This window comes from Dasypus novemcinctus, chromosome 14, assembly GCF_030445035.2.
Source record: "Dasypus novemcinctus isolate mDasNov1 chromosome 14, mDasNov1.1.hap2, whole genome shotgun sequence".
In the NCBI taxonomy this organism is placed as follows: Eukaryota; Metazoa; Chordata; class Mammalia; order Cingulata; family Dasypodidae; genus Dasypus; species Dasypus novemcinctus.
This window is the reverse complement of record NC_080686.1, coordinates 29,623,763-29,639,008: the sequence shown is the minus strand read 5'-3', so window position 1 is coordinate 29,639,008 and position 15,246 is coordinate 29,623,763. Positions and strand designations below refer to the sequence as shown.

Here is a 15,246-nt window from a genome sequence, read left to right as displayed (position 1 = left end):
ATCCTCTTTCCCTAGCTATTACTGTTACTTCTGTTTATATCATCGCTTCTTCGAAGTACCCCTGTGATCCCCAAATGGTCTGTGCCACTTCCACCTCCGGTTCTAGGTGTCATGGCTACCTCGAGAGTCTTGTAAGAGTTTGCACCGGCCGTGGGGGCGGGGGGTCCGAAACCCACACCCAGAGACATAACGCGGTGAAGTTGCGTCTTGGTTGTGGAGACTATAACTGACATTCCTCGGCTATGGCGGCGTCCGGGAGCGGAATGGCCCAGAAAACCTGGGAACTGGCCAACAACATGCAAGAAGCACAGAGTATCGATGAAATCTACAAATACGATAAGAAACAGCAACAGGAAATCCTGGCGGCGAAGCCCTGGACTAAGGAGTGAGGAGGTCCCTGGCGAGACGCAGGGGAGGGAAGGGGTGGCGGGAGTTTAAGAATCTCAGGGGGAGTGGGAGTTGAAGAGGGTGAAGCACTTCTCACTGTCGTTTCATGGGCGGGGAACAGGAGGAATTCATGAGCCTTAGAGATTTTGGTCTGCTTTTATCCCCGCAACTACAGTTCCTGGGACCTGCCTTGACTCCCCCATCTGTCTCTTTAGTCCATTTGCCTCCCGAAGATGAAGGGGAGTAAACAACAGGCGGTGAATTGGATTGCCGCTTCGTTACATCCGTGTTGTCTACAAGCCACACAGTATGCTTTGAAGCTGGTGTGGACAGGACACGGCTGGGCCTTCAGTTGATCCCGGACTGGGGACTGCAGCCGTCTTCACAGATCAGGCCAAGGGACTCTCAAATAGCAATGAACCATCTTTTAAATTGTATATTCTTTTAATTGCTGGTAGCTATTTCAGCTACAAAGGCCCTATCCAGTCTTCCAAAATAATGCTACACCTCTTCACATAAGCCAAAAATTATATTACTAGAGAGTAAGGCTCTTTGCACCTTAGCAAAAGCCATATATTCCTGGGAGTGACGACAAGTCTAGAGTTCTTTTCACTGTAGCATTTATTCTCTCCCGAGAGCAGATTTTGTTAGCGAGTGCACAGAAAGGCACTTTCTGATGGAGAGAAAGAAACAACTGTGGTCACAACAAAAACCATATTCCATCTGCCGCAGAGTTTTGTACAAGGACTGCCAGGATTCAGATTCCTCAATGTTTATTATCTAATACTGGAATTTCATATACCGTTTAATCTCTATGACAGTCTGGTACCATATTTTCACTCCTTTTTGCAAATAAGAAAACAAGCAAATATATTGAGAAGTTCACCTCATCACTGCACTGAGGCAGTGAACTTTCAAATAAGCAATAGATCTAAGATCAGGTCTTACAGTTATCACTAACTAATTGACCTTGTGTTCCCATTTTTTTCCTGTAAAACAAAGAGATAAGATTTACCTCTAGGGAATGTCATAGAGATTAGATGACATATTTTATAAAAAGGGTCTTGAATGTAACAGGATCACAGTAACTGTGTCCTTTTTTTCTTTTCCCCAGTAAATAGAGGAGCCAAGATTTTAATTCATGTGTCTAACTCCCAAGACCAAGTCACTATATTTTCCAGCTTGTAAATGAAATCTGTCAAAGCTTGAGCATTAAGCCTTGTATACTTTATGATGACCTGTGAGAGATAATCCAAAAAAGACTTCTCAGGGACTTTGGCCACTCTATACAGCCTGGTTAGGTTGCCTTGTTTGTTTCCATTGCAGACTGCATTTAATGTTGATGTAGTCTACTAAATATTTCATTTTCTTTAATCCAGGTAACAGCCTTATGAAATATTCCTATTTACAGAGAAGGAAACAAAGGAACAGATATTAAATGGTTGTCCTAAGCCCACAGCTAGGAAGTGCCAGTGCCAGGATTCAAACATAGGCAGTTGGATGTCAGAGCCCGTGTTCTATAACGTTAGGCCAGAAGGTTTGTCTTGAGAATAGCTAGGCACACCCATTCTGCCAGAGTAAGAACCAGAGATTCAGTGATTCTGAAATTAAGAAGAAAAAAAAGGCTATTGATCTGATCATGTAATTCCCTCCTTTTCACTTGAATAGTATATTTAAAATACTTTTCAGGAGTGTGGCGTGTTTATTATTTCTGGTTGCTGAAGAAACTGTCCTTTCCTACATTTTCTTTCCCCAAATCTTTGTCTCCTCCATCACTAGAAATTCCTTCAATGTGTATTCCTTACCTTTACCAAAAAATGTCTTTTGAAACCATACTTTATATATATTTAATTATACCATGCTTTTGTTTTGTAGTCACCATTACTTTAAGTACTGCAAAATCTCAGCATTGGCTCTACTGAAAATGGTGATGCATGCCAGATCAGGAGGAAACCTGGAAGTGATGGGTTTGATGCTAGGAAAGGTGGATGGTGAGACCATGATCATTATGGACAGTTTTGCTTTGCCTGTGGAGGGCACTGAAACTCGAGTAAACGCTCAAGCTGCTGCATATGAATACATGGCCGCATATATAGAAAATGCCAAACAGGTAAAAACATTGTTTCTTAAAGGTTGTAACTAGAAGTTATAGTCTCAGTGACTTTTGAGTTTCCAAATTTAAAATTGTTCTCTTCACATTAAAGTTTACATTTTAAGTTTTTTTCAATGATTTCTATGTAAAATGTATAGGAGACAAAAAATCTGGTAAGATTTACAGCATGGATTCTTTTCTTTCAAATAAATTCTCACACTCACTACCAGATATATATAAAAAAGTTTGGATGGCAATAACCTAAATGTTCCTGGGTATAAAACTGTTTCAATTGTGATATATTCACACAATGGACTGCTAGGCAGCCTTTAAAAGAATACGGTAGCTATCTTTGTTTTTACTTATGTGAAACAAACAGCAAAGTGTAGAACACTTATGTCAGGGGTTCTTAACAAGGGGTCTGTGAGCCTGAATCAAAATTCAAACATCATTCTTCTGGGGATGTGTTGATGCGGGCATGATATATTTATTAAATAATACACAGTATAGTGTGGACTTAGTAAGGAGTTTGTGGAATAAAAAAGGTAAGAACCCCAGCTTTATATGGTATGCTATTGTGTGTATGTGTCTTTAATTTATACATATGCAAAGAATATATATTTTATATGCAAAGAATTTCTCTGGAAGGATATGTAAGCAACTGGCCATGGTGGTAACATCTGGCCTGGGTAAATAGGTAGTTAAGGAGAAAGAGGTGGGAAGGATATAATACTCTTATTTTACTCTTGCCTTATTAATTTTGTACCTTTTAAGTATATTACCTATTAAAAAATCCTCTTTTTAAACTTGAACATAGAATATGCCATGAACTCTTCTGCATACTGTTTTTACCATAATGTTATGTAAGCAGACAAATGACAAGTATCTCTAAGATTAAATAAGAACTCTCAAGCTCCTTTGACCTCTTCATTTTGTTAGGTTGGCCGCCTTGAAAATGCAATTGGCTGGTATCATAGCCACCCTGGCTATGGCTGCTGGCTTTCTGGGATTGATGTTAGTACTCAGATGCTCAATCAGCAGTTCCAGGAACCATTCGTAGCAGTGGTAGTAAGTATTTTTGCAACCAGTTTTAATTAAGTTCTTCATGAAGATTTGTGAAAATAAGTATTTTGAGGAAAAAAAGTGTGGAAAAGCACAAGGCTCTGACATTAGACAGCCTGCGTTTGAATCTGAAGTCTGCCTCTTTGAAGCTGAGACCTTGAGCAGATTATCTAACCTCTCTGTGTCTCATTTTCACTCTGTAGAATGAGGGTAATAATAGCACCTACCTCTCTGCCCAGCCCATGGTAGGCATTCAGTTAACTGAATTGAGTAAATCAGGAACTGCTATACTGGCTCTTGTTAATTAAGCTAAGAATGTTTCAGATGCAATCTAGGTATCTGTGAGGAAAGAAGAAATTATTCATCTATGAAAAGGATAAAAAAAAATTTTTTTAAGAGATAAGCAAATCTTCATGCAATATTCTTAAATGGTATAATAACATTAAGTGCAAAACTTTTATTTTTATGGTTTTTTGTTTGGTTACTTTTTTCCTTATCATTTGATTTTTGGATTTGTATTTGTGTGTGTGTTATATGTGCATATATATTTCCCGGTTTATAATGTTGAAACAAATCGAGGTACATAATAATTTTATAACCAACAGATATTAAATATATCATTATTGTAGATTGATCCAACAAGAACAATATCTGCAGGGAAAGTGAATCTTGGTGCCTTTAGGACATACCCAAAGGTAATTTTTTAAAATTTTAAGTTCTTATAATTTTTTTTTTATTCCCCTACCCCCGGCCCAGTTGTCTCTTCTCTGTGTGTATTTGCTGCGTGTTCTTCTTTGTCCGCTTCTGTTATTGTCAGCAGCATGGGCATCTGTGTTTCTTTTTGTTGCGTCATCTTGCTGTGTCAGCTCTCCCTGTGTGCGGCACCATTCCTGGGCAGGCTGCACTTTCTTTCGTGCTGGGCGGCTCTCCTTACGGGGCGCACTCCTTGCGCGTAGGGCTTCCCTATACAGGGACATCCCTCTGTAGCACGGCACTCTGCGCGCATCAGCACTGCGCATGGGCCAGCTCCACACGGGTCAAGGAGGCCCGGGGTTTGAACTGCAGACCTCCCATGTGGTAGACGGACGCCCTAACCACTGGGCCAAGTCCACTTCCCTCTTAAAATTTTTAAAATTCCAAATATTTGGCTAATTTTTAGAGATCTTTTATGATTTGTATTCTTCTTGTCCTAAAACTATTAATAGTTGCAAAATATCAAACTAATATAAATTACTCCTAGTAGGTAGGTAACAATACATTTACATTGCATATTTTTAATTATACTAGAAAAGAGTTTTCACTTACTAATAAGTATCTCTATGCCCATGGCTTGCTTCCTGACAGGTACTAGAGAAACAAGAAGATTCCCTTCCCTGGGGAGAGCATGCAGTCTGAAATAGATAGTAGGACAGATGTACTTGGCCTAAGGACAAGAAAAAAGAACCTTTAAGCCAAATCTAGCCTACAACTACTGAATGGGGTTGGAAGAGGATAGAAAGCAGGATATTTTACCCATTAGAATGTTTGTGTTCAATATTTGGCTTCCAAAAACTGCTATTTCTATAAATAGAAAACCACATTAAAAAAAAAAAAAATATATATATATATATATATATACACACACACACACATTTTTTTTTCTTATTTTTTTTGTCTTCTGTTTTCATTTTTGTTTAGGGCTACAAACCACCTGATGAAGGACCTTCTGAGTACCAGACTATCCCACTTAATAAAATAGAAGACTTTGGTGTACACTGCAAACAGTAAGAAACCTTAGAGATTATCCAGATCAAACTGTTATTTTACATATGACCAAAAAAAGGTTCAGATGAAATGCATTTTATGGTAGCTTTTAAAATAATAGCAAGAACATACAAATTCAGGATCACGTTCAAATTTTTAATTAATAATTGCTTTAATCTAGTATGTTGTTTGTGTTTTACACAACCATACACAGTTTATCAATGTACAGGATACTTGGCACATGACAAAGTAGTTGAGAAAAACAGTGTTTAGGGCTACCCTGGCACTAGCATGTATATGGTCCTCAATGTACCCAAGTTCCACTTAGCAAAGATTCTTCCTCACCATTTTCACTCTAAAAGTTAAAAGAAGCCATAATAAAACTCTCCAAATTGTACACTTTAAACGGGTGCATTTTATGGTATGTAAATTATATCTCAATTTTTTTTAAATTAAAGAAACCAATGAAGACAGTTTGTTCTACCTTCTAAATATATCTTGCCAACTCTATTACCATCACTGTGACCCAAGCCACCACCATCTGGCACCTGGACCATAGCATTAGGCTTCCAACTAGTCTTCCTGCTTCTACTGTTCACCCCTGTTTCAGTTTGCTAAAGGCTGCTTAGAGCAGTATACCAGAAATGGGTTACCGGCTTTTATAATGGGAATTTATCAGGTTAAAAGCTTACAATTCTGAGGCTGAGGGAAATGTCCAAACCAACGCTTCAAGTGAAGCTCTGCCCTCGAAGACCGGCTGCTGTGATTCTGGACTCCTGCCACAGGGTCTCTGCCTTCTCTAGGCCTTGTTGCATCAGCTTCAGGCTGCTCCATCTGTGGCTTTTCTCTCCTGGGTTCATCAACTAATCAGGGCTTCTCTCTGTCACTACCACTTTTTTCTGAGTCTACAGCTTTCTATTCCTTGGTTTTTTTAAGGGCTCCAGGAAGAGGATTAAGACCGACCCTGGATCTTGCATTCTAAACAAAGGCCCTTCACAGAATTGATCTAATCAAAGGGTCCCTTAACTGAATCTAATCAAAAGCTCCCATCTACAATGGGCTTACAGGCACAAGAATGTGTTTGCTTTACTTTTTTAAATTTTTTTAAAGATTTATTTGTTTACTCCCCCCTCCCCTTGCAGCTTGTTCCTTTTCTTTGCTGTCTCTTCTCTCTGTCCATTCGCTGTGCGTTTTTTCTGTATCTACTTGTCTCCCTTTGTTGCGTCATCTTGCTGCACCAGCTCTCTGCGGCACATAGGCCATCAGCTTTCCGCAGTGCACGAACCCAGGGCCTCCCATATGGTAGACGGGAGCCCACTTGATTGAGCCACAGCCGCTTCCCTGGGTTTTCTTTAAGAACAGGATTTTCTGAGGTCCACAAAAGACTCAAACCAGCACAACTCCTTAAAGGTCTTTTCTCAGCCAGACTGATTCTGTTAAAAATGTTTAAGTTAGATCATGTTACAAGTCTTCTCAGAGTGCCCTCCCATCTCACTAAGAGTAAGATCCATAGTCTTTAACAAGATCAACATTACCCTATGTGGTCAGGCCCCTGTTACCTCACTGAGCTCATCTCCTATCATTGAACATAGTTTTCTATGGTCCGGCCATGCTGGCATTATGGTTTCTCAGATGTGCTAGGTAGGCTCCAGCTTCAGGGTCTTTTCACTTAACTCTTCCTGCTGCCTAGAATATTCTTCCTTCCAGCCACGTGACTCACCACCTACCTCAGTCATTGAATATCTGCATGCCACTTTACAGAAAATGTTCATCAGTCACCTGTCTAAAATAGCATCTCCCCATCACTCTTTTCACTTTCCTTGTTTTTTGTTTGTTTGTTTGTTTGTTTGTTTTTTGAGGTACCAGGTATTGAACCCAGGACCTCATATGCAGGAGGGTGGCGCTCAACCACTGAGCTATATCAGTTCCCAAGTTGACTCCCTCATCTGTTTGCTTATTGTTTGGCTCATTGTTTTGCTCTTGTTTGCGTGTTGTTTGTTCATTTTGTTTAGGAGACACTGGGAACCAAACCTTGGACCTCCCATGTGGAAGGCAGGTTCTCAACTGCCTGAGTCACATCCACTCCCCTTTCATTTTCTTAATGCCTGTCACCATCTGATGTTTTTGCTTCTTTGTTACTGACCCTATTTTTAGAATGCATGCTTCAAGAGAGCAGTATTACTCAATACTGTATCTTAGCATTTAAAACAATGTACTTGGCAGATAAAAGGGTGGATACCAGAAACGTGTTGCTTAAATGAATAAATGGTTATCTAATGTCTCCTTTTCTGCAAACCCCTACTAGAACTTTAAGGAATAACTTGACTACAACTACCTAAGCGCTACTGCTCTTACTTTTCTGTTTAGAAATTTCTAGAAAATTCCAGAATTTCCAAAACTGATTTTAAAAATATATATGGTTTCAACCATCCCTTACATATTGCTCAAAAAATATTCTGCCTTATATTTAAAGATGTGCGATTGAATCATTGTATTTGCCCTTTTGAAACAGCATTTTAATTTATTCCAGGTTGTCCTAGTATCAAAGACATCAAACTGTACCAGATGTACAGAACCTAGTGAGATATTTAAATTCCTATTGCTCTTAGAAATATGTGTTTTTTTAGACATTTAACACATTTTCCTAGCTTTTCCCAATTATAAATTTGGCACCTTTAGAAGTAGTATACTTCTTTTAAGGTGACTAAGGATATAAAGTCTGTTTTTCCAAAAAGTAATAGATCCCAATTGGAGGATTAGAAAAAAAGGAATGGGGAATCCACATACAGTCTAATGAAAATTGTACCCTGACCCTAAAAAGGCAGCTCATTAAGTTAAAGTTTATGTGCGTTTGACTGGATTTATGAATTCAACAGCACAGGTAAACATATATCACTCAGAAGTTATGATTGGTTATCAATAACTTCTTGGAAAATGTCTGGGCTCTAGGGAAGGAAGGGGTATAAAAGAAGGACACTTGGAGAGGACGAAGGGGAAATTTAAAAAAAAAAAAAAGGACATTTGGTAGACAGCATAATTGAGGAGTAAGCAAGTGATGATTACCTGGTTGTTCTGTTGGACTAGAAAGTAAAAGTCTGATTATTTATAGTCATAAATTGTATATAATGTAATTCTCTGAAATTTGACCAAAACTTTCATATGATATAGTTAAGTATTTTTTTACTTACTAAATTTGTGCTTTCATTTAATAGATATTATGCTTTAGAAGTCTCATATTTCAAATCCTCTTTGGATCGCAAATTGCTTGAACTTTTGTGGAATAAATACTGGGTGAATACACTGAGTTCTTCCAGCTTGCTTACTGTAAGTACTATACTTTCAAGGCTGTTTTATCTAAGCTATATAAGTTGTTTATTATCTGAAGTTCTTTTACCTGAAAAGGCTATAGCCTGACTTGGCCTTGTCAGGTTGGATTCTACAGGATCATAGCTGGATTGTGATGATAAGTAGATAGTTTAATATACCAAAGAGACAAAGGCTAAATGGGAGATACAGTGGCCAGCTCAGGGTGAGATGTGCTGCTGCCTTAAAGAGACTTACAGAGGAAAAAATTACAAATACTATTTTATTGAATCGGGTTTCTCAGGTAAGCTGCTGGTTACAAGTGACAGAATACCCAACCAAACTGGCTTAAACCCAACAGGGAAGCCGCCAAGACCAGGAGTAGGGTTTGCTTCAGGCACAGCTTAATTTGTATTCAAACAATATTATGAGGTCTTTGGTTTTTGTCTCTCAGCTTTGATTTCACCTTGTTCAGCTTCAGTGTCAGACTTGATATGAAAGCAGGATGGCAAAATTACTTCAGACCTCCCATCCTCTTAGTTTCATGTTCAAAAGAGATCAAGATACACTCATACACACCACCCACATATTCCCAGGCAGAGCCTCGTTGCGTTTGACTGGCTTTGCCTCGGTCACCTGCCCATGCTCCACCCTTCTGTGGTCCTAGGGAGTGAACTCCATCAGCAGCTGGGCCCAGGCAAGTGCTTCCCCCTGGGCTGGTGTGGAGGAAACTCCTTCAGGAACACAGACTCAGGATGGGGAAGAGGTGACCTCTAAAGGGAAATCAGTATCACTGCTTGAGAGCAACAGTGCTAGACAGAAAAAAAAGAAAAAGAGAGAGAGCTGCCCTGAATATTTTGTGATAGTATCATTAAAAGTCTTGCATTAAAAAGATATACGGGGAGGAGAGGTGGCTCAAGCCGTTGAGCACCGGCTTCCCGCATGGGAGGTCCCGAATTGGTTCTGGGTGCCTCCCAAAAACAAACAAACAAACAACAGACAACAAGCGAACAGAAGAAATACTTAAGGGGAGCCGATGTGGCTAAGTGGTTGAGTGCTGGCTTCCCACATAGGTGGTCCCGGGTTCAATCCCCAGCTCCAGTACTTTCAAAAAAAAAAAAAGGATATTCATTTAGCAAGCTTTTCTATCTAGAGCTTAGTCAAGAATAGGTTTTGTTTGTTTTTAAAGTAGGCCACATCATGCAGGGCAGAAAAGCATTAGAGGTTAGGACCACAGGGTTTAGAATGAAATAAACTAGGTGTGAAAACAACCCTACCACTTGACTAGCAGTGTGTGACCTTCAGAAAGTTATTTAATGTGACTGAGCCCTTCTCAGGTATAAATAGGTGATACTACTACATGCCTCATTAAGTATAGTAAAAAAAATTACATGAGCTGCTTCATGTAGAGCAGTCAGCAAAGTGCCTGGCATATAATAAAGACTAATAAGTGGTTATTATTTTTTTGTTTGGTGCATCATACTCGAGAGAAAAGCCCTCACTCACACCAGTTTCCTCTGATTTTAAACACAATTCTGAAAAGTTCTCTGTTCTTATTTATTATCCACAATGGTCAGAAGCAGTAGAGTAGAAGGGAAGAAAGTGATCATAAGCATTAATATTACTAAGTGCTTCCTGTGTGCCAGCACTGCTAAATGCTTCGTGCTGCTTTATGTCTGTTGTTTCCATAGAGGTAAATATACCAATAGCAGCAGGAAGAGACACCTGATGGCACTGTAGGACCAGCACAGTCTGAACCTTAGTGTAAAGGCCAACAACACCATCAGCCATGTGGCTATCCCTGTATTCCAGCACTGTCTATATTGAGGACATTAATAATCAAGAAAAGATTAAATTACATTTCCCCCTTTTTTGTGGTTTTATATACACACTGTACAGTGTAGCATTTGAAGAAAAATTATGCAAATATATGTCCAACTCATTATTTTCCCTAGCTAATGCAGTTCATTACATCATGTAATCTAAAAGCTACCAGAAAACAGTTTTCTAATTTAAGTAATTACTTCCTTATATTTATTCTGTTTGACATATTTACTTGTCATTTTAATAATATACCTATTTGTACTAATCTGTATTTTTATGGCTTGAGTAGATAAATCTTCTGATTGTGAAATCATCTATAAACGTTAGGGTTTTTTCCAAGCCTGTGGAGAAAAAAAATTTATTGGTCTCCTAAACCATTTAGATCCAGACAGTGAATGTAATTACATCATTAAAAAAATCTCGTAAGAGGGAATCGGACTTGGCCCAATGGATAGGGCATCTGCCTACCACATGGGAGGTCCACGGTTCAAACCCCAGGCCTCCTTGACCCGTGTGGAGCTGGCCCATGCACAGTACTGATGCATGTAAGGGGTGCCCTGCCATGCAGGGGTGTCCCCCGCATAGGGGAGCCGCACCCGCAAGGAGTGCGCCCCGTAAGGAGAGCCACCCAGCACGAAAGAAAGTGCAGCCTGCCCAAGAACGGCTCTGCACACGCGGAACGCTGACACAGCAAGATGACGCGACAAAAAGAAACACAGATTCCCAGTGCCACTGATGAGGATAGAAGCGATCACAGAAGAACACACAGTGAATGGACACAGAAAGCAGACAACTGGGGGGGGGAGAGAAATAAATTTTAACATCTTTAAAAAAAACCTCATAAGAGAGTGGATGTGACTCAAGCATTTGGGCTCCTGCCTCCCACATGAGAGGTCCTGGGTTCAGTTCCTAATGCTTCCTAAAGAAGACAAGGAGACGCAAAAGGTGACAAACAAGCAGACACAACAAGCAAGGAACAGATGTGGCTCAAGCAGTTGGGTACCTGCCTCCCACAAGGGAGGTCCCAAGTTTGTTTCCTGGTGCCTCCTAAAGAAGGTGAGCAGGCAACAAGTGGACACAACGAGCAGACACAGCGAGCAGAAAACAAACGAGGGAACTATCTCAGGGCAGGGGATGGGGGGGAAATTTTTCATAAGTTTGTAAAAAAACATTGAAAGAACTGGTCAACATTTTAAAGGGCTTCCTGCATTAGCTATAATGATAGCAAATAACTTTTCATGTTTGGTGGTTGAACTGTATCTCCTGTGCACTATCTTATAAACTGAACAAATAGAATGACATACTAATTTTGCCAAGTCGTTAATTTAATTTTCACTCACTTCTATTGAATATCTGTAAAAGAAATGTAATATATACTTCCTAACTTCCCTTGGTAAGTTTTTTTCTTTGTATTTTAGACTACAACATTTTAAAATACGCCCCATAGATACTTTTAAATATTACAGATAAATGCACATATATAAATGTTAAAAATTTTTTAAATTATATTAATGATACAGAAAATTACTCGTGATATATTAAATCAAAAAGGCCAATTATAAAACAGTATATGTGATTCCAATTCACCAGTGAGGTACACTAAAATATAACCATGGTTATAGCTAGGTGGAAGAATTATAGATATATTTATTATTTATATTGGTCTGTATTTTCCAAATTTCCTATAGTAACTTTATATTCAAAAAATCTTTAAAAATGTTATTTTAATAAGCTGACAATTATTAAGCATATACTTGGTATTGTGGTATAGGTATATGGTTAGTCCCGAGAGCTTTATATACACTACCTCATTTAATGTTCACAATAGCTTTAAGGTAGAAATTATTGCCCCTTCCCCCATTTTCAGAAAAGGACCTGGAGGCCCTGTGAAGTGAAACAGCTTGCCCTAGGCCTCACAACTATTTGCAGCAGAGTGAGAACTTGAACTTAAATCTGTGTAACCACAAAGCTTCCCATAATAGCATGTATTAGATTAAGCAGCCAGAACTAAAAATTCCAAATTTAATCTTGAAATTATAAAACTGGAAAAAACCTACGCTTGAACTGCTTGAAGTATCATTTCACTCTTTACCTCACTGCCTATCCATTCGGATATCGTGGTGGAATTCCTTGTAAATGAAATGTATTATTTAGAAAGAAAAGTAAATGATATAAAAATACATAGATTTTTAAGAATAGACTTGTATTGTGATTGGTAAGTAACAACCATTACAATACCATTGTCTCCACAGAATGCAGACTACACCACCGGCCAGGTCTTTGATTTGTCTGAAAAGTTAGAGCAGTCAGAAGCCCAGCTGGGACGAGGGAGCTTCATGTTGGGTTTAGAAACACATGACCGGAAGTCGGAAGACAAACTTGCCAAAGCTACACGAGACAGGTAAGAGAGTAGATCTAGAAGATTCCTGTCCCTACCCCTTTCCTGTTCTCTTTCAAAATTTGTGAATAATAACAGGATTCTAACTCCTTATGGTTCAGCTTGTTACATTGGTACCTAAATATTAATTTGGGGGGGCCTTTAGGAGGTGTCAAACACAGACTTTAACTTTTGAAATTTTAGAAGACTTTAGATAGGACTATTAAAGGCTTAGGTCAAACCTCAAAGACCTAAGTAGTCTTGTGAAACATTCCCAGGCACCTTTTATTTCACTACCAGAGAATATGTTCAGATCAAACTTGGGGTATGTTCTTTGATTATTTATGAAATAATTTTGTGGCCCTTGAAATGCATAGACTATACAGAGTTCAGAAGATTGACTAAAAACTTCAACAAATATTTGACTTTTTATGGGATAATTAGGATTATAGGGGAAGGAACAACCATGTTGGCATCTGTATATACTGATACGTTGATATCCATTTTAAGAAAAGCTGTATTGGTCCATATGAAAAGAGAGAAGGGAAGATGAAATGTATCCTAGAAGTAGAGGTCATCTTGAATTTTCAGAAGGCAGAACTAGTGGCCTAGGTAAAAATTACATTCTGCTTTAGTATTAGGTCTCTTTTGGTACTGAAAGTATATGTTTTTGCCCATCCATTTTTATGTCTGTAATTTATAATTTTGTGTACATTTATATCTCCATTTTTATATAGCAAAACTTTCACTATGGGAGTACCTTGAATTGTATGAGAAAAGTAGAAAATTTTCCCTTTATGGGTAGCTTTATGAGAATTGCATCTCTTCTGAATATTGATGGACCTTTTTATTTATTTTTTACTTTTGTCAATTCTAAAATCTAAGCCCTTCACCCACTAATCTAGCTTTGATTTTTCATTTATTGGATGATGTTTATAATTAGCTTATGGAGGGGAAAAGCATAGAATTCTTTTAATTTTTAAAAGTTATCGTAAGTAATAACAAGGAGTAACAGATTTTAAAATAATACTGAAATCAGTATATAATTTTGGATTATGTATCATTTCAGTAGCCTTCTAAAACAACTTTTCCCATAGCTGCTGACAACAAAATTAACTTAAGAATTGTATCAAATTTTACATTGTCATTCTTTTGTGAAGGTGCCAGTAAATAGTGAAATTGTCAAGACATGCAGAAGGCTAAAAAATCACAAGAGTAAACTTCAAAATTGATATGATTTAGGAAATAAGAATAGAACTGAAAATCATTATTGAAGGGGTACAGTGATGGACATGAAGGGGAAACGGGCATGTTTAAAACAGTTTTCAATTACATTATGTAATGATGTGCTTTTTCTTTCCAGCTGTAAAACTACCATAGAAGCTATCCATGGATTGATGTCTCAGGTTATTAAAGATAAACTGTTTAATCAAATTAATATCTCTTAATCACTGAGTAATGCTTTTGCCTAAAAGCCAGTATGAGAAAAATACTCAATACTTTAAAACCTGTTACCAAAAACCTGATTAGAAAAGTATAAGGTGCTCTGAAGTGTCCCGATTAACAACCTGTAATAAAGCTCTTTAAAATGAAAATGTCCATTCATTGTTTTGTGGGAGGGGTTGTGTTATTTTTCAAGTATCCTTTAACATACTTGATGATGAAAGAAAAAATATTAGAAGCTTTTTGTTTTTTAGACAGTCTTGCCTATCTTAGTCTAAGAAACTTAGCATTGCACTTCCCATACTGATCATTTAAGCTACTTCTCAATTTGTCTATACCTTCTTTTGACAATCTGTTAGTAAAAATATAATTTACAATAATTTTTTTTGTTTTCTTTAAAGATTTATTTTATTTCTTTTTCTCTCCCCTCTCCCCCATTGTCTGCTCTCATGTCCACTCGCTGTGTGTTATTCTGTGTCCACTTGCATTCTTGGCAGCTCCAAGAATCTGTCTCTTTTTTTGTTGTTGCGTCATCTTGCTGCATCAGCTCTCCGTGTATGCGGCACCACTCCTAGGCAAGGCTGTGCTTTCTCACACGGGGTGGCTCTCCTTGCGGGGCACACTCCTTGCACGTGGGGCTCCCCTATGTGGAGCACTGCGTGCGGGCCAGCTTACCACATGGGCCAGGAGCCCTGGGTTCAAACCCTGGACATCCTATATGGAAGGAGGATGCTCTATCAGTTGAACCACAACCGCTTTCCCCGAAATGTTTTTATGTACCTGTGGAACATTAACCAGGTCATACCATGAATTACTTTATTGAAAATGGTCATTTCCTAAAACTAATCTTTCAGGTAGTCATGTGCCTTTATTAAACCAGGCCCAGTGTTGTTCTCTAGAGACGGAAGGAGCTAGGCATGGCCACTGTCTTCACAGAACTTAAAATGGAGGCTAAAGATAAGTTAACAAGTACTTAGATAAACTGCTACAGAGAAATAAAGTGTGTAGGGGAGCT

At 38.5% G+C, this 15,246-nt stretch overlaps 1 protein-coding gene across 1 annotated transcript; it reads left to right on the top strand.

The window, feature by feature from the left end:
* Nucleotides 1-98: 98 nt before the first annotated feature.
* Nucleotides 99-14,383, top strand: COPS5 (COP9 signalosome subunit 5). The gene is made up of 8 exons (XM_004481104.4): nt 99-385; nt 2,263-2,497; nt 3,419-3,547; nt 4,171-4,236; nt 5,219-5,304; nt 8,497-8,608; nt 12,664-12,812; nt 14,152-14,383. Exons 1-8 carry the CDS (start codon nt 243-245, stop codon nt 14,234-14,236), a joined length of 1,005 nt encoding a protein of 334 aa, XP_004481161.1. The 5' UTR covers nt 99-242; the 3' UTR covers nt 14,237-14,383.
* Nucleotides 14,384-15,246: the final 863 nt, after the last annotated feature.

What these genes read in the sequence shown, in the direction of transcription:
- COPS5 (XM_004481104.4), top strand. Translation starts at nt 243, where the DNA reads ATGGCGGCGTCCGGGAGCGGAATGGCCCAGAAAACCTGGGAACTGGCC. An exon ending in CCTTTAGGACATACCCAAAG is followed by an intron (nt 4,237 to 5,218) that starts GTAATTTTTTAA and finishes ATTTTTGTTTAG; the next exon opens with GGCTACAAACCACCTGATGA. An exon ending in GTTCTTCCAGCTTGCTTACT is followed by an intron (nt 8,609 to 12,663) that starts GTAAGTACTATA and finishes TTGTCTCCACAG; the next exon opens with AATGCAGACTACACCACCGG.